The sequence below is a fragment of the Clupea harengus genome, chromosome 5, assembly GCF_900700415.2.
Source record: "Clupea harengus chromosome 5, Ch_v2.0.2, whole genome shotgun sequence".
In the NCBI taxonomy this organism is placed as follows: domain Eukaryota; kingdom Metazoa; phylum Chordata; class Actinopteri; order Clupeiformes; family Clupeidae; genus Clupea; species Clupea harengus.
In genome coordinates, this window is record NC_045156.1 from 9296151 (window position 1) to 9318302 (window position 22152).

At 46.3% G+C, this 22152-nt stretch overlaps 1 protein-coding gene across 2 annotated transcripts in view; it reads left to right on the plus strand.

The window, feature by feature from the left end:
* Nucleotides 1-22152, plus strand: part of fbln2 (fibulin 2) — a 67504-nt gene that overhangs the window by 21912 nt on the left and 23440 nt on the right. For both annotated transcript variants that reach the window (XM_012838500.2, XM_031567596.1), the window contains exons 3-8: nt 6100-6217; nt 7149-7281; nt 11058-11262; nt 16635-16847; nt 18754-18912; nt 21447-21548. In XM_012838500.2, coding sequence (XP_012693954.2) covers nt 6100-6217; nt 7149-7281; nt 11058-11262; nt 16635-16847; nt 18754-18912; nt 21447-21548 — 930 coding nt within the window. The remainder of the gene's footprint in view (nt 1-6099; nt 6218-7148; nt 7282-11057; nt 11263-16634; nt 16848-18753; nt 18913-21446; nt 21549-22152) is intronic.

The window sequence follows — 22152 nt, forward strand, 5'->3', positions numbered from 1 at the left end:
GCCAGGGTTGGCTTCCTGGCCTCAGCAGGATGCCTGTGAATGTAAATGTAAATGTTTTGCTTTACTTTATAATCACTGAAGCAGCATGTCATTAATAATGACACACCTCATTTGAAGAAGACACCTAGATGAAGTTAAAGTAATTTACTGTTCTACGTATCAAGTGCTCTGTTGGGCAGTTGTGTGTGTGTGAGAGAGAGTGTGTTTCTCTGATCGTAGGAAGCCTGGAGCTTTCCACAGGAAGTCCACTCTGCTTTGCACTATGCCGAGCCTCTGGAAATTCACTTACGGCTCCTCGCAGTTTATTTGTCTTGGAGGTGCAGTGACAAACAGCGGCAATATATGTTGTGAGACACGATATTCTTGCAAGCATGGCAGAGTGATAAAAGCGAAGGCAGTTAGCATTCTTCAACTGTTTAAAATCATTACTCTGACTCTAGCCAGATTTACAGCATTGTAAAAATGACATTTTGTCGCACCGTGTGTGACGATCCCATCCATTCCTAGGTGTCCTTGTATAAACAATCAGGCCAAACAGAAGCACATCACAGCCTGGGAAAGATCATCCATCACATTTTATGTCTGTGAAAGTTAAACAGGAAAGTGGGGAAAGTTTTTTTTTGTTGTTCTTGTTTTCTTCAGCTTTTGCAGACACTCTTGTTTTGTCTAGGTCCCATTAGCGCTGTTTGGTTGCTGTGAAGCCGCCTACTTCAGGGTCAACCCCCCCCCCCCCCCTATGGAATGTTTGGTTAATTAATTACCACATTTCCTTTTCCAAGTGCGTGATCGAGACGCCGCCATTACAATTTAACATGCAGGTTGAAGGCAGGAGCGGCTCGTTTGTGTTGAGTTCTGGGAGATATTTAACGTCCAGGTTGAAGGCAAGAGCGGCTCGTTTTGTGTTGAGTTCTGGGAGATATCTAACGTCCAGGTTGAAGGCAGGAGCAGCTCATTTGTGTTGGGTTCTGGGGGATTCTTGGTGGATGTTGCTGTCGTGTTCCTACGGCTGGGACAGATGTGGATGACGTCGGCGCTCAGCGTGTCTGAGAGCCAGATCCATGGCTTGCCAAGAAGAGCCACTGGCAGAAGCGTCTCTCTAATGACTCCAGAGCCCCCCTGCCAACACTTCAAGTCGGCTGCACACACCATCTCAAAGCCTTCACACACCATCTCAAAGCCTAATTGATTCTCTGTGGTATCATTTTCCTTCATAACTTCATTGACTTTTGGGGAGACGAGTATAATCGTGGGCTTTTTTTTTTGTTTGTTTGTTTGTTTCTGGCCGTACTCTTGTTGACTAGCCTGAGGAAAAAATAAGTAAACAATGAGAAAAAAACGATCAATCTCCTCTGAGTTTTATAAATAGACTGGGTTCTCCATTGTTTCTCGAGTCATTAAGCACATCTGTGTTAAACGCCTGACCTCTCACCTTCACTCACCTTCACTGACCTGTCGTCTGGCACTGGACAAACATTCCTGGAACATTCCGTTGCCCCCTGCTGTCTTCCCATTGGCTAAAAAAAAGGCTTTGCTATTATTGTCATCATTTGTAATAATAAAAGTGATATTCCATTGTGAGTCTAATATCACTGAAACTGGGATAGCAGTAAGTTCATTATTAGGAGTGTAGACAGGGCCTCCTGAACATCTGTCCTTAGGTAACCTGTTCTCTATTTTGGGTCACCATGACTTGCTGAGTTCTTATGAGCTTATGAATTTCTACACAGGGAATTGTCAGTGTAAATAATACGTCTATTTCTTGATGTATTAATGTGATCCAATATATCGCACACAGTGAATGTCTAGTAGACCCCTGAAGGAAGGTGTTTCGGTATGTTATGGCTGATTGTTATTCATAGTCCTGAATGCCAGTCAAAGTACCAGTTCAATTAACAGTGAGTTGAACTCAAGAGACATAATTTCAGGAAAGAAAGTTCAGGTTTAATATTGATATTTCTGCCGTTATCTTTCTGAAAAGATTTGCTTGAATTCCATGTGTCATTCTGTTTGGTGGAGCCCACTATCTGTGTACTTTTCAGGCTTGAGTCCTATTAAATTATGCTGAATTTCTCAGCTCTTGCTTCGGATAAGATCTTTTGTATCCACTATTTTTCTGGAATAAATCATTGTTCAAAATCTGCCATTGGAAATTGTCTGTGGCAGATCATCCAGATGACAGATGGATGCTGGAACTACACCAGACGAGAGCCTGATCCCCACCAGTATCAGCTGCACTCTGGCTAGTCAATCATTCAGACTCGCGGTTTTGTGGCTCATGCATAGTACATTGGGTGTGTATTAAAACATTTATAAAGCGTCCCACCCTCCGGAACGGACACAAAGGAACATGTCAAAGCAGGATTCTTCTATTTGCCCTCCATCATCATTAGGGACAGGAGAATGAATCACATCTACGCGTGATGATTAAGCTAATTACACATGATCTGTGGGTTAGTTCCAGGATTTCAGGGTGTCGATGTTCAGGAGGGTGTTTCTCTGTCATTAGGGCGTAGAGATAACTCTTTTCTATCGTTGGTACATTGGAAAATGTATTGTTTTGTTCACACTCTCTTTAAGTTAGCCTCATCTTGGCTTTGTGCAGATGAACCCAACTGAAACAGCTAATTCTGTGCCACAATAATGCATCATTAGACTAAATCTTAACCTTTAGACTTTAATCTACTGTAGGCCGGCTTGTGCAAAAACAGGTCCAAAATTGGTCTTGGAATTGGAATCTCTAACACTCCATTGGTGCGACAGCTTGGGCATTTTGTATTGTTGGTGATGTCATGTTTGCACCTGCAAACTATTTAATCAGGGTCATACAGCGACATTTGTGTCTGTAGGAACTGATTATTGGATTGCTGTCAGATGTGCAAGCCTATACGAGTGCCTTAACACCTGAAGATACTAACGGGAATCTTCAGACTGCTGTTTGACTAAAAAGAGACTGGGAAAAGTTGCAGGTCCGCATAAGTAAAGTTGTGTGAAGTACAGTACACACAGTATGCAGTGTGTGCATGCTGATCATAGAGTATGGAGGAAAATGTGATTTATTCTCAGATGCAACCTGCCCCCTCCCCCCCTACTCACAAACACACACACACATACACACACACACACACACACACACACACACACACACACAAACACAAACAGACACACAAACACAGACACACACACACACACACACACACACACACACATGCTTACATTCCCAGCTTATGAATTACGCACATTGATCTGAATGTTGCTGTAGACTGTCTGGCTTCATAGTGATTATTTAGCCAGGCCTAAGAGCACGACACCACGGTGGGGACTGAATATCGAGACAGTTCAAAGTAGGGCTCTGAGCAAGATAGTGCGAGATGAAGGCAGTGACTCTTGGCTTCTTTCATGTGGGCTCCAGAACCCAGAGTAATTATGTTTGCCTGCTGTGGATTTCACTGTTGCGTTGCTCCAAGGTTGACCTTGAGTATTCCAGTTGAGCAAAGAAGCAAGTTCTCTGGCTATTACTTTTTTGTAGCGTGTGTCGGTCTTGAGGTTGGGCCTTACACAATGTTTATTCATGCGATTGAGTAGGTTTTTATTAAGTCAGTTGTTGTTCTGTGCATTCCCAAATGCAAACAGAGAACAAGTTTAATGCCTTCCCCGAGAGAATAGGCCTGATTTTAAAAAGAGGAGTCCGTAATTAAACCCACAGGCAGGTTTTAGTGCAGTTCATGCATTGCAATGGCACCATCCAGCAAATAGGGTGATCATTTATGTACCAGCTAATGAGTAAGTTGATTTTTAGCGAAGGATACTTTATATTATCTGCCAGAGAGGCATAATCATTGTCTGAGTAATTATATCTGGGCAATGTAACAGCTTAAATGGCAGACAACGTGTATGGTCCATTCCCTGAGCAAAAAGGATTTTTTTTTGGCTACGTAGCAACCATATAGTCCAATCTTTACACAGTCCCCCTCCCCTTTTAATAACCAAGTTGGATTTTTTGGCAATCATGTTCCGCAGTCGATTCAATGATTTATGTGTTCATTTATGTGTTTAAATTGGCCTATCCTATACTTTTAAAGCAAAAAGCCTCCCTTCAGACTATAGCATACCATCAAGGATTCACTTAACTTTCGTCTCTCTCTCACACACACACACACACACACACACACAGATCGACAGAGAGTGAGAGAAAGGGACAGAGAAAGAAAGAAAGAGAGTAAGGAGAGAGGTAGATGAAGACAGAAAGGGATGGAGAGAGAGAAAGAAAGAGAGTAAGGAGAGAGGAGTGGAGAGAGAGAAAGGGGTGGAGAGAGAAAAAGAAAGAGAGTAAGGAGAGAGGGAGAGAGCAGGTGAATGAGCGTGGGGGGAAGGGAGTGAACGGATCAGTGAATGTACAACAGAGGCTTTTGCTTCCCATCCCAGCATTCATCATGCGTCCTTATCTGGCGCTCTCTGAAGAGGAGATAGACTGCCAGAGCCTGCAGCTCTCAGACCGAGACAAGGAGAGGAGAGGAGAGGAGAGGAGGAGAGGAGAGGAGAGAAGAGGAGAGGAGGGGAGAGGAGAGGAGAGGAGAGAAGAGGAGGGGAGAGGAGAGGAGAGGAGAGGAGAGGAGAGGAGTGGCAGGACGGGATGGGGTGCCGATCAGCAGGGGGGATGGGGGGGCTGCCAGTGTCAAAACTAGCAGAGAGCAGCCTCACTGACGCAGCACTTCACGACTGCAGCCACGGCAAGCCCACCTTCCCTCTATACTCCCCCAACCCAACTCAGTCCCTCCCCCTTACACACACACATACACACACACACACACACACACACACACACACACACACACACACACACACACACACACACACACACACACTCGCACACACCCCCACCTCCACACTAACTCAGCCATTCCCCTCTCTCTCTCTCTCACACACACACACACACACACACACACACACATACACATACACACACACAGGCACATCCCCCCCACCCTAACCCAGTCAACCCCAACCCACACACTCACACACACACACACACACACACACACACACACACAATTGCGTCCCGCCACCCTTCCCTGTCTGGCCGAGGTTGGGCGACTCCTTGTTCGGAATGTCAAAGACTCTGCCGTGCTTTTTTTCCCTCCTCCTGCGGAATGAGCCACTTGGCTCCCCTCATTAGTGGGGTCTGCTGATTCAGGGTCGCTGATAATTAGCCACTCCACATATTTCGTGCAAAGCACTGGAGGTGACCGCTACTTTTACCAAAGAAGGGGAGTTCAGTTCGACTCACACACCACCGCATCCAACAATCATCCGTACAGATTCACACAAATGTGCACACACACACTCAGACACAGAGAGTCAGAGAGACAGAGACACAGTCACACACATACACATGCACATGCTACTTATGAGGTATATGCAAACACACACACGCCAGCATACATGTTGAGTCATACACACATTCACCATCACCGCAACCTACCCCCTCTCTGAACCTATACACACACACACACACACACACACACACACACACACACACCTACACACAGACACACAGACACACAGACACACACAGACACACACACACAGACACAGACACAGACACAGACACACACACACACACACACACACACACACACACACACACACACACACACACTCAGAATCTCTCTTGAGGCCCACTCACCAGGTCACACAGAGGGGGGTAAAGCCATACTCACACACTCTGCTGCTCCAATAGTGTCTTTCACTCTCTCTCTCTTTCTCTCCCCTTCTCTCTCTCTCTCTATCCCTCTCTCACTCAACTCGAGTACATTTGGTGAGCACTGAGATTGTCACTCTTTTTCGAGGATGCTTTTCTACTAATGCTCTGGTTGAACAGAATATGAGTATTTTATGCACGATCACTTCTTCAGTGCCGTCCTTCTCAATGGGGCAATCTAGCTCGGCAGTATGCATCAGAGTCTTTGCCGTGCTACGGTAATCTCCACCGCAGACTGTGTCTGACTGTGTCTGACTGTGCTGTACCTGTGTCTGACTGTGTCTGACTGTGTCTGACTGTGTCTGACTGTGCTGTACCTGTGTGCTCCCTCCTCTGCCTAGGTGCGTTTGCCATGAGGCAGGTGGAGAGATGCTGTGAGGTGGGCAGGAAATGGGCCTCAGAGAACCACCACTGCAACCACATGGCCGCCATGCCTGACGACAGCAACATCTTATGTAGGTAGGAGGACTGAGACTTCCTCTCCAGGACTGTTTGCGTGCTCTGGGCGAGTAAGTAGAATAAGACTCGGACCTGATCTGTGGTATGTGAACTTAAGAAAATGGTAGTCATGCAAGAAACCAGATGACTGGGACTCCACCACTGTTTGGTCTATTTTGTGTGTTATTAAAATAGTTTTTACTTTTTGGGCACAAACAGACAAATGTAATTATAGCACACAGTGCCTTCAGCAGATGTGACTCGGTGCTATGCGGTCCCTCGAACTGAGGAAGGCATAATGCCAAAAACGCATCCGCATTGTCTGCTATAATAAAAATTTGTCCTAAATAATTAATTGGTACTTTTCCTCATGCTGTTTTCATGCATTTCTTATGTTCTGCAACAAATGATCACTACTTTATAGTTGAGTGCACCTTTTTCTCTACACTAAACTCATACAGAAACATGGCTGTACAGCAGAAGCATTGGATGTCTTATAGCACTTCTAGTAGTGAAGATGATTTAGACTTTGCCTTTTAATACTACAGGTGTATGATTGAAATATGTTAAATAGACCTGTTTCAAAATGTGTAGTATTATTAACATTGCATTATATATATATATATATATACATATTAACATTAGGTAACATTATATGGGACATATGGGGGGACATACACATAGCATTTTTTCATAGCATTTATTTAAACATTTTACTCAATGACCCCTTGTAGACACACAGACACACACACACACACACACACACACACACAGAGAGAGAAACACAGACACACACACACACACACACACACACACACACACACACACCTGACAGTTGTCAGAGTGTCATCCCTCTAAGCCCTGGAGCAGCGTCAGTCTGTCACAGCGTCTCCCGTCCCCTCCTGTTTCTAATTTGAGTGTCCACGGCTCGTCCTTGTGTCCCTTGTGCCAGTGTTGCCCAGGACCAGTGCTGCACGGGCGCCCTGAGGCAGAGCAGGTGTTTGGCTGGCATGAGCGCTGCCAGAGGGGGGGATGCCTGCCAGGCTCCGCCGGATGGACGGCACTGCGGAGAGGACTCCTACCAGGCGAGTCGCATCGCACGCACCACACACACACCACACACACACACACACACCACACCACACACACACCACACACACACACACACACACACACACACAACACACACACACACGCACACACACACACACAAACACACACAAACACACACAAACACACACACCCAGCGGGCGTGTCCGATCTTCTGCGCCAACACTCTCTGAAGTGTCCCGCCATGCTTCTCCACAGCATCTGTCCCTTGCCCCTGAAAGGGGTTGCGGTGCCGCCTGGTTTAAATATAGGATGGGATTGATAAGTTGCTGTAGCTTCACTGTGAGAGTGCGGACCCGGCGGTGCCAAGGTCATGGGCATCTGAGGGGGAATGACGTCTGAGGTGGCGGCTCACTTTGGCCCGCATCCGGCCCAGACCTGGCGTGATTCCAGAGTTGGTTTCTATCTGCGGTTGCCAGACCTCCGCTAATCTATGGCTCTGGACAGATGCCAGCCTGATAAAAGCATCAGCTAAATGGCTACAGTGAAGTATAAGCGCCCCTCTCTCTCTCCCTCTCTCTCCCTCTCTCTCTCTCTCTCTCTCTCCCTTTCCCTCTCCCTCCCTCTCTCTCTCTCTCTATCTCTCTCTTGAGATAAGAGCAGAGTGCTATCTCCGTGGTGATCACCGTCATCTGCGACAAGGACTTTGCATTAGACAGGCATTAGACAGTCAGCACTTAGGAGAGATTCCTACACAGCCAATCATACAGCACATACCCCTTGGTCCCGCCCACGCCCTGCAGGCCAGCCCCTGAGGCCTGCCATTCCAAAGGGTTCATGCTCTAATTCAGTGTTTCCCTTGTGGGAATCAGGGTCAATAAATGCTGAATATCAATATAATGTAAGTTCCAGTTTGTCTGTGCTTTGATGTGTTCACACAAAAGTCACAAATAGCTATTTATTCATGTCAGCGTTGGGAGTGCAGCCGTTTACCCCTGGTGTTGCAAGCCCTAAAAAAACACAGTTTTAAGCTATACCAGCATGATAGCATACAGCAAGGCACACAAGGATTGATTCATCAAATGTGCCCCGATGCTGACATTTCAGTTTGACTGCGAGTATATGACATGAACAGTGTTTGGTGCAGTGACCTGATTGAGGACAGGGTTGGCCACCATACAGTAGGCCATTGTTGCCCCCTTATTTTTTATGCCTGTGAGGTAACTTCTGAATTTCTCTCAGCTTTATGTTTTTCAGTGCAAATCTTAAAATGTTTTGGATAGCCAGAGTATTGTATTTTCACAAAACCAACGTTTGCCCCGAGATTTTATTTTCAGATATTTCTGTGAACATCTCACAGGGGACGTTTAGGGTTTGTTTAATTCAGAGTTTACTCGCGTCTGAGAGAGAGTTTTACTGCTCTGGCATTTGTGCGTTTTTTTAAGTCCCTGGAACTGAAAAAATTGCCCGGCATTAAAATAGCGGAGTGTATGGTTCGATGTAGAAGGAGGACGAATGCAGACACTGTCAGGCCAAGAGAGACGCACTGTCTTGGCTGAGGCGCTCAACATGTGTTTTCCAAGCAACAATGCAGCCTCGTGTTTTTGTGGCCACAAAAAAAAATCAGGCCCTGTTATCAGCAGTGAGCCGTGTTGCACTCTGGGCCAGATTATCCGTTGCACCACCCCAGACCACTCTCCAAAGCCCTTTAGGTTCATGTTTCCCAACATTATCTTGTGTTTATCCATTGCTGCCAGTCTAGGGGTATTAGGTTTGGGTTTGTGGCGGCGGGACAATCTGTTAAGCTCTTTTGTGGGTTGTTGCATGTTTGTTTGCGGGCTATTTGGTCTGGTGTGTGTTAAAGGCTGTGGTTCTCTGTTGAGTTGCATAGCAGAGCGGTACATGTGTTCACTTATTTTAGATACTTTGTAAATTGTTATTTTATTTGTCAGTACATTTATCGGGGATGAAAGGGTTTTAAGGTTTAAGGCTGTATGATAAAGTGGTGTGCAGCTTTTAATTGAGATTCAAGACAAAACTGATCAAGTTTTTGTTGAAGCTCCAGACCCTAGTGTGTTAACAGATCATGTAGTACTGCTGATCTGCTGTGCTGTACTACAGGTTGTAGCAGAAGTGCCCTGACGAGCTGTTGTGCAGCAGTGCCCTGACGAGCTGTTGTGCTGTACTACAGGTTGTAGCAGCAGTGCTCTGACGAGCTGTTGTGCTGTACTACAGGTTGTAACAGCAGTGCCCTGACGAGCTGTTGTGCTGCAGGGTGTTAAGTCTGCAGGTGGCGCTGTGATGAAGTGTAACACCCTTTATGTGTTAGTGGGACAGATGTTGCGAACTGTATGGGGTCTTGTGTCTGACAGTAATCAACTGTGCTACCAGCAACTCTACTATATAACTTCTCACTATGATGCAGTATGAGGATCCATCGCACTGGGCTTTGTGGCATCCATTACCGAAAAACAGTTGCCTGGAACAGGTCCCTGACCTGCAGGAGGTCTGTGCCTAATCTGAGCTGCATCTACTCTTAATTTACCTTTGATCGTAATGTTCTGTCCTGGCTTGTAATGACCATAAAGCTTATCACAGGCCTTGCTGACTGGAATAGCCCAGTTTGTGATTTACTGTGTGACCTGGTGGTAGGTGTGATATGTGCTTCCTTCTACTGTGCTGTAACATGTTATAATGGACTGTAGTAAGTGGGCTATGGGGAAGGGGGGCTGCTGAAGACAAAGAGGTAGTCCATTTGAAAAACAGCTCACCTCACAATGGCTGCACCTGAGGAGGATCTGCAGAGATGCTGCAATGCATGTCCGTTTGATCAGTTACGGGCCAATTTGATGAAATCTAGGAATGTCCCCTTTCAAGAGAGTCTTTTTTAACTCAGGCTATTGGGTGCTGTAAAGTTACTACAAACTGCTCCAGCAGCTTTTACGGGCTTATGCCCACAAGCAATGCCCTAAACCCAAACAAATCCCTTTTGAGGGGTGTCCACATCACAATGAATGCCATGGAAATGTGTGTGTGTGTGGTGTGTGTGTGTGTGTGTGTGTGTGTGTGTGTGTGGGTGTGTGTGTGTGTGTGTGTGTGAGTGTGTGCGTGTGTGTGTGTGTTTGTGTGTGAGTGTGTTTGTGTGTGTGATCACAAGGCTTTACTCGGTCTACTGAGCTCTGTGCTGTGCAGTTGTTTCTTATTTATTCTCTACATAAGTTTTGGGGTGTAAGACATTTCTGGTATGGCCGCTGCTATATGTGCTGTATGTCATAAAGTAATGCAGATGGACTTCTTGTTTTGTTGTGCAGAGGGAGGTTTAGGAGCTGTGTTAAAGTGAGCTTGTGTGTGTGTGTGTGTGAGAGAGTGTTGTGTTGTGTAAACCTCTGTTCTATGTTGCACCCCTCAGGAGTAATGAAGAATGTGTTTTGCTGAATGTTTTGAGTGTGTGAGTGAGTGTGTGAGTGAGTGAGTGAGTGAGTGAGTGAAAGAGAGTGAGAGAGAGAGAAAATAAATATGCTGCGTGGTGGTGTGATATGTTTGTGTGTGTGTGTGTGTGTGTGTGTGTGTGTGTGTGTGTGTGTGTGTGTGTGTGTGTGTGTGAGACTATGCTATGTGTTGCAGTTCTCTGTGTGTTGTTGTACCTCTCAGGAGTAATGAAGTATGTGTTTTGCTGGATATTTGTGCGTGTGTGTATGTGTGTTTGTATGGGTGTGTGTGTGTGTGTCTGTGTGTGTGTGTGTGTGTGTGTGTGTGTGTGTGTGTGTGTGTGTGTGTGTGTGTGTGTGTGTGTTGTGTCGTGTCCCTTCAGGAGTGCTGCAGCTGCTGCTCTCTGGGCCTACAGCTGCGGGAGGCGGGTCTCGGTTGCCAGGCCCACCAGCACCTGGACTACCCCTGCGGCCACATCCTGCTCACCTGCTGCGAGGAGGAAGAGGAGGGGGCGGGGGGGTACGGACCAGAAGGACCCACGCTCAGGAGGAAGGAGATGCCCAAGCCCGCGACCACACCACAGAAAGGTGGGCAGAGACAAAGTCATGAGTCGGGTCGGTCACACTTTATTTGGATGGCCCCCTATAGGCTATCTACATACGCTTCAGAAACAATTAAAAAGACTGAACTTGAATTTCAACAAACCATCTGTAAAGTCTCTGTAGGAAGACTATCTAATTAAAGTGTTACCTAGGAGTCTAACAGCAGTAGGCCCTTGTTCAGCTCACAGAATGGTTTAGGTCCAGAATTGATTTATAGACTGCACTATGGGCTGTTCACACTGAGACACTTTTTTCTGTCTGTAAATTATGTAAAGACGTGTTGTTCATATTCGAAAATGGGAGAGTTAAAAAAACGCCGGGTCGAAATTGGTTGCGTGTGTGTTGTGGCTATGAAACGTTATAGTTGGCTACATAGATAGCTACCTGGCATAGCATAGACTGGTAGCTAAGCAGCAATTCATTGTTGAAAAAAACCTGACCCAAAAAGCTAAACTAGTTTTTAATTTGGGTGCCAGGCTCCTCACATGAATACGAGACACGTTGCTGTTCCCTTGTTGCATTTGAAACAGCTGAAATAGAGCTCCTGGAGATGAAATGTGAAAGCATTTATCTCCTTACAACCACTGAGATCCTTTTGGAAGCATGACAGTATTTGGGTTCTCTGGACCAAACAATATCTTCCTCTGGTTTTGTATTACATTAGGCATTTCAGACGGTCAGGCTAACTGTGTCCCGCCACTTTCAACTGTACTTCAGATGATTCTTACATCAAAAGATATGCTCATGTTGCCTTTAATTTCCTCCACGCTACCACAAACACTCTCATGTAATGGCATGATGAATGGAATTGGATAGACCACAATCTGACGTTGTTATAATGACGTGGGATTTGTAAGTGATTCATGCCAGCTCCTTTGGCATGGTCACTGAGATGATCACAGATTCAAATGTCATTTTTCTGGTTTTACAGAGCGATTGGATAATTCCTATGTGATGACAAATGTTGTGATTGCTCTGAAGAATAACAATACGAGCAGTGCCGCCGCTCCCATAACGCACACTACGCGCTGTGCGTAGGGCACCAACTCCTGTGGGGGCACCAAAAAATAGGCAACTGAAAAATCATCATAGTTATAATAATTATAATGCCGATATTATTTCAGTATAGAAATATTAGGGACCTTTTAGGCATGTATATCACAAAACAGGCAGAACAAGAGATATATTTAATTGCTTAAAAAAAGTTACGCTGGTGCCCCCCCCCCCCCCCCCCCCCCACACTCAACTTCCCAAGCTTGCCGTGGGTGCCCTTTCCTATCTCAGTGGGCCTGACGAACTTTGACAGTAGGCTAGGTCAGCTTTTCGAAAATGGCCTCAAAAAGACAACAGGAGTCAGGGGCAGACAAAAGAAAGATAAATAAACTGCGAGATGATGCCCGTGCATCACTTTCAGGTAAGTCCATGTGTAATCATTGTTAAATACGGGGAATGTGCTGCTAATTTAATTGTTAGCCTATGCATACACTTCGAACTAGCTGACGTTATTGCTAATGTTAGCACACTCAAATATGTTATATGTTAGGTGCAAGTAGGGTTGCCAACCGTCCCGAATTGTCCGGGACATCCCGAAATATTATGGGTGATTTTGATTTGTCCCGTCAGGGACAGCTCCAGTCCCGTATTCCAATCACAGCCTTTTTTATTTGTATCCGTGAAAAGAGAAAAATATAACAGTTAAGTGTAATCTGTGCCCTGGAGACAAGCGCCTCTCAACTGCACTTGACTCCACAAGCATTTGTTACGCCAACACGAACAGGTCAAACTTGTAGCGAGAGATCATCATGCCTCGACTGAAGGACAGACTGCCCCAACTCAAATAGAGTATCTTAAATCAAATTAAATTGGAAGCTTGCACATTGACTACTGGTTGTTTTCATATTTCATATCAGCATTCTTTACACATAATGAACTGGTGTTAATATGTGTGAATATGAACTCATGAATATGAATTCGTTCATACGAAGTGTCACAGGCACCCATTATTATTGTAGAAGTTAAATCGAGGAGACTATAACATTAGCTAGATAACTAGCTATCATTTCATGCAAACGGAAATCTTCCATTTAAATCGTTTGTTATTAAAAGTTTCCTTAGCTAGCTAACCATAGCCTTAGCTAGATAACCATAGCAACCAGGAATTACAACTTTAGCTGCAAAGTTATGGATCTGGCAAGAGGTAAATAGCGCCCCCCTTGACCCATCTAAAACAATGTTAAAACTATGGCCAGGCAGTGAACTGCAACCAGTCTGAGTTACATAGGACGTTGAGACAGAGGCCCTGTTCGAAATGGGTTAAAATGCTGATTAACGAATGACGTTCTGACTCTGATTCTGATCGGAGCGCGGGCCCCAAATTGGGCAGCCTTGGTCTAATGCTATTTCATCATAAAGGACTTAGGCTTAGGGCACCAAAATGGCTAGCAGCGGCACTGAATACGAGACAGAGACAAAATAGAATGGTGTGTGTGTGTGTGTGTGTGTGTGTGTGTGTGTGTGTGTGTGTGTGTGTGTGTGAGTGTGTGTGTAAGGGAGTGAGAGTTTGCTCATGGGCTCATTGCATGACGTTTTCCTGGTTTTCAGTTTTTGTGTATTCTGGCATTCCAAGTCCGTCTGAGCAGTTTCAACTCTCACAGATCTGTGTCTCGACAAATATATCAAAGCCTGCCTGTCAAAAGTTTGATCAAACGTTGTTGTCGGCCTGTGTCCTGCTGTTGCTTATGTTTTGGCCGGGAGATGCGGCAACGCCCTTCGTTTTTCATGTGGAAGAGTGTGTGTGTGTTTGTGTGTGTGTGTGTGTGTGTGTGTGTGTGTGTGTGTGTGTGTGTGACCACGCTGGCCCCGCCACTACTTTCCCCTCTGATAGATTCACACGAGGAGGCAGATGCCCAGAGCTGATTGGTCAGGTGTCACGTTACCGTTCAGAATAAGGCAGAAAGATGTGCACAAGCTGGGATGAATCAGGACCAGATGGCCGCACGGGCTGTTGTCTCTTCCCCGCTGCCAACAAAACTTTTCCCTCCTTCTGTTTTTTTTCTTCTCTTTTCATTGTTTTCTGGTTTTTTCTTTTTCTTTTTTTTCGGGGAGGGCAGCGAGAGCATCTATTGCCAGGGGCCATTTCAGTTCCACCAACACCACTACCCTCTCAACAGATGCATTATGGTGAAGGAATACTGATTAATCCCCTCTCTCTCTCTCTCTCTCTCTCTCTCTCTCTCTCTCCTCTCTCTCTCTCTCTCTCTCTCTCTCTCTTCTCTCTGTCCAACCCCATTGAAAAACAAGCTGGATGGACATAACGTTGCTGTTGTTGTCAGCCTGGAGTGGTATGGGGATTGGCGAGTGATCTGCCCCTCTGTTGTTGTGGGTGATGACTAGTTGTGGGGACGGAAGCAGGGATGGATTGAGTCGTCGTGCCTGATTGAAGCCCCTCTCTGGAGGCTCTCGATCACAGTGTTTGTGGCACGCCTCACGGTGGTGGAGTCGGTGATGTGTTCCTGTGGTTCTGTACTCTGCTCAGTGTTTGTGGCACGTCTCGCGGTTTTGGAGTCGGTGATGTGTTCCTGTGGTTCTGTACTCTGCTCAGTGTTTGTGGCACGTCTCGCGGTGGTGGAGTCGGTGATGTGTTCCTGTGGTTCTGTACTCTGCTCAGTGTTTGTGGCACGTCTCGCGGTGGTGGAGTCGGTGATGTGTTCCTGTGGTCCCCTTCTCTGCTCGGTGGCACTGTGCCGCTGCTATAAACCGTCTGTCGACACTCAGAGAGCAGCAGTTATTGTCCCATTGTTCCTCTACTTTTAGTGGAGAGAGAGAGAGAGAGAGAGAGAAAGATGGAGAGGGGGAAGTAGGGAGGGGTAAAGTAAAAGAGAGAGGTAGCTATGGATAAATGGACACAAATGGGATTTTGAAATACCCCGAATGAGGACAAGGAGAGAGATGACAGTAAGAAGAAGAAAGTGACAGGAGGAGAGAAAGAGAGAGAGAATTTGGAGCATATGGAATACAAATAAAGAAAGAGAGAGAGTCATACATAAACATGGATGGAGAGAGTAAGATAGAGAGGCAGTGGAGAGAAAGAAGAAAAGGAGGAATGAGAGTAAAGGGAAAAGAAAGAGGGGAGAGGAGAATGAGAACAAATAAGAAATGGGGAATGGAGAGCAAGGGGAACATTAAGAGAGAATGAGAAAAGGAAAAGGAACACTTCTGAATCTAAAGTCTAATCTGAAAGTGACCTTTGCCCTCTCTCCGTACATCAGACACCTCCTCATGATGCACTGCACAGCTCTGGATCAGCCTTAGCCAATGATCTCCCTCCTCTCCCTTCCCTTCTCTCGGCTACTTTCCCCATAAATGACTAGAGAGGGAGTGATGGAGGCCTGCTGGAAAGAAACACAATTAACCTGCAGAAATGAAAGGGGAGAACTGCCCCCCCCCCCCCCCCCCAAAAGAAAAATGCCTGCATATGTACGGGACAGCACCCGGGGGTGGGAAGGGGTTGATGCTCCTGTTCATCACCTTAAAGGTTTTAAACAGTAAGCGTGGGATAAAAAAAAAGCGGGGGGGGGGGGGGGGGAGTAATTATAACCAGGAGGGGAATGGTTTTCCCTCCCGCGCCTCACGCCAAGCATGATTAATTAAGGTGGAAGGAGCTAATCTCCTCCTCGCTCTGATGGCATTTACACTCAGGTAATGACCGGGAGAAATGTTTACCTCCGGCACCGAGGATGCCTGGGCCGAGGAGGCGCTGTTTATTGTGTCAGGCTCGGCGGCGATCGCCGTACGGCGGGAGGCACGGGCCAGCACACACACACACACACGCACGCATATTGCCACGGCGACCGTGACGCTCCAGACAAGCTGCTCATTAACTCGCTACACTGTTTCATTAGCGCCAGGGTTATGGGATGGCGTGCAGGAGGAGGATGATTGACAGGTGGAGAGGTAGATGTTTGACATCAACATCTGTTGCAAGCAAAGGAGAGGAAGAGAGAGGGTGAGCATCTGGGTGTGTGTGTGTTTGTGTTAGGGTAATTGGGAGTGTGAGGGAGAGATAGAGGGGAGAAAAAAAAAGACAGAGTGGGTGAGTATGGAAGCGTTAGAGAGAGAGAAAGTCAGAAAGAGATGGAAATGTAGTTAGAGAGAGAGAGAGAGAGAGAGAGAGAGAGAGAGAGAGAGTGGGAGTAAAGCAGATGTGGTGTTTCAGTTTGACGAAACACATCAGAGGGAAGTGTAATGGTGATTATCAGCACCGCCCGGTCACATCTGCTGCATTACACACACCTCACCCCTTCTCTCTCCGCTCTCCCTCTCTCTCTCCCTCTCTCCACTCTTCCCCATCCTCCCAGTGTCTGACAGGAAGTTCCCCAAGGAGGCCTTCTCCGCGGGCGACAACGAGGACGCCGGCGCCAACTCGCTGGAGGAGACGGGGGACGTGGACGCGTGCCAGAAGTACGCCGCACGGCTCTGCCACCACATCTGCATCAACACCTGGGGCTCGTACCAGTGCGGCTGCCACCCCGGCCATGTCCTGCTGCAGGACGGGCACACCTGCGCGCCAGGTTAGTGTCAACACCCTTCAGGTCTGATGGGAGGCGGAGGTGGAGTCGGGGGTAGAGATGATGGGTGTAGCTGGTCGAATTCTTCTCTAGAATCTAGCCGTGTAGAGCTACCAGTGAGTGTTCTAAAGCACGCACGATTTGGAGTACATTCAGACAGTTTATGTTGGAGAGATTTGTGTTTTGTTAGTATTGCAACTATAACCTCCACAAGAGTTATTAGGCGTCACTCTCTGTGTTTGCGAGTGTGTGTGACTGTGGGAAAGACTGCATCTGTATTTCTTCCGATGGCAAGAGAAACGTTGATATTCATGTCAGATTTATGTCAGAACTCACACAGATATCAGTGGTTCATATTTAACACATACTTCCACTAGCCACATGATGAAACACACAGTGAACATAACCCTCAGTAAATATCCATCTGCATTAGAAGAACATAATTGATATGTCCATTTTATATGTACGGCCCCAGACAACAACTGAGCCTGTGTAGGAGAGGACACGACCCTGGTCTTGTGCATGTCGGCCACATAGTGTTATGTATTTCCAGTCCAAGATGAGCCAATGCCAATGAGAGATTGCTGTGTGTTTAGGCAAGCTGATTTCCTGTCGGAGTAGATCATTGTCATGAACAAATCATTGTTGGAGTCCAAATACTCTTTCTAGAAGGAAAGGGACATGTGGAAAGCATGTGGTTATCATGGTATCAAGTTATTAGTTTGTGACTGTATTTTCCTCTGAATTGAATTCTGCAGTGTGTGTGTGTGTGTGTGTGTGTGTGTGTGTGTGTGTGTGTGTGTGTGTGTGTGTGTGTGTGTGTGTGTGTGTGTGTGTGTGTGTGTGTGTGTGTGTGTGTGTGCGTGCGTGCGTGCGTGCGTGCGTGCACGTGGGTGTACATGTGTGTGTATGTGCGTGCGTGTGTGTGTGTGCGTGCGTGCGTGTGTGCATGTCTATGTGTGTGTGTTTCCATAGTGAAACAGGAGACCCGTCACAGGGAGATTATATAGTTTGTGTTATCTTGCCTTGTTTTTGCTAGATTCCCATAATCTCTATCCAAACTAAACACATGGAATTGCTTCCTGAGTGGAGCTGGGTTTTGATGAACTGGTTGACCTTCCCTTCATTATAGTGCTCAAGCAATTGGATTAGCTCTCGGCTGGGGTTTGATAAAGGAAACTCGGGTAGATAAGTGTAGATCACCCCTGTCGTCCTGCTGCTCGGGTGTAATTCTTCTGCTGTTTGTCCTTATTTGTCCCATCCCCTTGGTAATGTGGCTCCGTCCATGAAAAGGTCCAGATTGAGAGTTAGTTCCGCAGCCCAGCAGCCCAAGATGAAGGAGCCATATTTTCTGTAATTTATCTACCGGGTCCGAGAAGGAAAGAAAGACACTCAGAAATGCACTTGGCTGCCTGGATTTACATTTAGTGATTTAACGTCTTCTGGTTTGAGAAAGGGCTGTTGATTAATGCGCTGTCTATGTGAATCTGTAAATGCTGGCATGATTTGGCATGATTGGATCTCTTAATTTTATTTTAATTTTTTTTGTATAAAGGAGGTCTGCTCTGTATAAGGATCAAAATGTATATACGTAAGGCTACCAGGTGTAGGGTACTTGAGACAAACTGAGTTTGTTCCAGTTTGAACAGAAAGTACTGTAATTCCTGGAGCACATGTGAAATTCATTGACTGTCACAGCATAACCAATGTACTGAAAAGCCACATTCAAACTTTTATGTTTGAGCAAATGTAATCATCTTATCTCCTTTTCAGTGGCAAAGTTCAGACTCGTCCTCTGCCAATGGATGTCACCGATATCAGATATCAGATATCAGATATCAGGGACTCTGAAGCGCTCGACTTCACAGCGCACTTATCTCATCTGATTGTGGATCTGATTGGTTCACAGAGGACTCGGAGGAAGACAACAGACTGCGTGAGGAAGAAGAGCGGCCTGTCATGCAGACGACCTCCAGACTAACGACCTCCACCTCCTCCTCCTCCTCCTCCCTCACCACCACCACAACCACCACCACCCAGATCCCTGTTCTCCTCAACCCATGTGCAGGTAATTCAGATAAGCCACTATTAGGTTACCTCAGTAGACCACAGTAATTGCAGTGCATTTCTCCGACCGCTAACCTCAATCCAGCAGTGTCAGCCTCCAAGATCTCACCACAGCCCCCCACACCCTAACCCACAAGACATTCACATCTTTACTGTGGGTAAACCCCAGAAAAATTCCTCACCCAGATGGACTTCTCATTTACTGCCCCCGAGAGGAATCTGTCTCCTTCATTTTGGCAGATACCCCTCATTTTTTAAGATGGAGTTCGCCACCGGCAAAAGATGGCGGGACGAATTACTTTTCTCTGTTGACATTCAGGGCTGGAATTACAGTATGCGCAGGCTTTTCTGAGGCCTAGCAGAACCTAGAGGGTCTCCTCAATCCTCTGTGTTAAAGAATGAGTGGGTAAGCCCCACTAAGGAACTGGCTGATTATGGTGTGTATATATCAGTATAGCTGGGGATTTGTTCCGCTATTCAGTTACTTTATACCCTTCATTTGTGCTGCTAGACACCTCTCAGTTCTAACGGAGAAAAAAAAACCATCTCCGTGATGGGGCTTATCTCTCGCTGTTAACCTCTAATCTCTATGCTAGATGAGGAAGATTTGTTGGAAATGTAATATTGGCCGAGCTAATGTGCCTTGGCGGTGCTGAGAGGGACATCTTGAAAGAGTGATGGTGGGTTCTGGGGCGAGGGGTTTGGGGAGGGAGTGTTTGATATTAGGCAGCGAGGCAGCTCCGAGGGCCTCGGGAGGGTTAAGTTCATCTGTTCCATCAGGGGCCAGTCAGGGGCCGGATGCGCCTGGACAACTCATCACCTACGAACATCTGGGACACACTAATGCTGTGCTGTGTCTCTACCCTGTCCCTGTCTGTCTGACAGCAGGCCTAGACAGAGGGGCTGTCTATGAATAGGACATCATCTGTCCTGTCTTCCTGAGACCAGATTTAAGAAAGAACAGACGTGACACTAATAAAAGAACTAGCTTAGAAACGAATGTATTGGCAATCAGTTTGGCAACATTGTGCTGTAAAAGCTGCTCTTACATTTTCGTGGGGATTCTGATCTAGTGTGCAAAACCTACATTTTGACCAAATTTTCCCACGCTTTGTCCCCAGATATATACTGTAAGATATGTCTCGCTCTAAGAGATCAACTTTAATTTGAATCCTTGGTGTCTGTCTAGCGCGGTTACAAACCCACCTGGTGTCCACAGCCCACAAGTAGACAGGCTCTTCGGGAGCGTGTGGTTGGACAGGATCCAGCGCAGGTTGTCCACTACCACAAAGGTGTCACCGTCGGCATTGAGGAACCAGTCGGCCCTTTTTCGGCGTGGTTCTTCAGGACGTAGTGAAAAGGTAGTTCTACTAGGCTAGTAGAAGTGCAAGTTAGGAAGGGAGGTGCTCTCTGAAGAGTTGGGTCTTCAAATGCTTCTTAAAGGTAGAGAGGGACGCCCCTGCTCGTTCCACCAAACGTGGAACTACAAATGAGAATAGTCTGGATTCAGCGGTGCAGATGGGATTTTTGAACTGGGGGGGACGCTAACATCGCCTAATCAGCTGTGCAGAGTTATTAACTGATGATTGTCGCCTTACGTAGGGAGAGTGGTGGGGACGGATCAGGGTCACTATGAATCTGGGGGGGACATGTCCCCCCCGTCCCCAGTGCTATCTGCGCCCCTGTCTGGATTGCCGTACTTGCACTTCCAGTAGAGCTGCTCGCGGTTGTGATGGTCTTCCAGTAGAGCTGCTCGCGGTTGCGATTCCCACAATGGGACAGTGAAGCTGATGACTTCCAATGAGGCATCTGTCTTTTATTACTCGCTGAACGTTCAAACTGTGGAGTCGAGTCAGAGTGCTGCGCCTCAGTAAACCCACAGGCTGGCTTTTAGAGGCCGACGGCTTTTCGATTTCCTCTGTTGTCTTGCCATTGATGAATTTGGTGTCTGCATTGTGTTCACTCAAGTTAAACTCTCCGCATATTTCCGAATTCCATATTTATAATATGCTGTTTCCGCACATTATAATGCTATTGTGATACTGTCACCGAATTGGGACGCTCAACTGGCACTCATCCTGAATAAATGCTAAAGGCATTGAAGACATTAATTCAGAAAGGAGAAAGTCCAGACCATGTGTCTTTGTGTCAGTCAGACTCTAAACTCAACAGCTTGTATAGCACATAACATAGGTCATAACAGTGATTCTCTCACTCTCACCTCTCTCTCTGTCTCTTTTATTCTATTTACCTCTGTCTCTCTGTCTCTCTCTCTCTCTGTCTCTCTGTCTCTTTCATTCTATTTACCACTGTCTCTCTGTCTCTCTCTCTCTTTCTCTCTGTCTCTTTCATTCTATTTACCTCTCTCTCTGTCTGTCTCTTTCATTCTATTTACCTCTGTCTCTCTCTCTCTCTCTGACTCTTTCATTCTATTTCTCTCTGTCTCTCTCTCTGCCTCTTTCATTCTATTTCTGTCTCTCTCTCTCTCATTCTATTTCTCTCTCTCTCGCTCTCTCTTTCCCTCACTTCATCTAGGCAATGGCCCATGTGCACAGCGGTGCTCTGTAGCCGGGGGTCGTGCCAAATGCTCCTGTTTCCCAGGATTCTCTCTGATGGCTGACGGGCACTCCTGTGAAGGTAAGTGTCTCAGCAGCCAGTGATCCCACAGTGGTGAAATATGTGGGTTAACCCCGTCACTCAGCCGAGCATGACACACAAGCACATGACCTTCTGACAAGTCACACAAAAGCAGGCTTACATCACCCCAGACTCAACCATACATACACACTCACACGGACACACGCTGCACGGAGACACAAACTTTAGGTTAGAGTTGTTAACAATCATATATAAAATATAATAGTCAGCATTCTGTAAAACACGATCTGCTGACAATGACACATGTCAGGCTAAGTGAGCAAATGTAAAAAGTGAAACACATCATCAAACCCTAGGAACGCTGTGAATGTATGCCCTTATGTGGGTAACCGCTCCACCCTTTTGGTAGCAAAGCCATGTTCTAGGTCCTTAAAGTCCAGAATCTGCGCCAGCTAGCTCTCTATTGAAAACTTTAGACATGGTAGAGCGCAAATAGTTTTTTTTGTTTTTTTTTACTTTAGCTAGTTGGTACATAATCACTTAAAGTTACTGAAAGTCTACTTTAGTGGCTAGTCAGCTAACTAGCTAACATGTAAATGTACAGTGGTAGGCTGTTGTAAGCCTAGCTGATAAGGACCACATG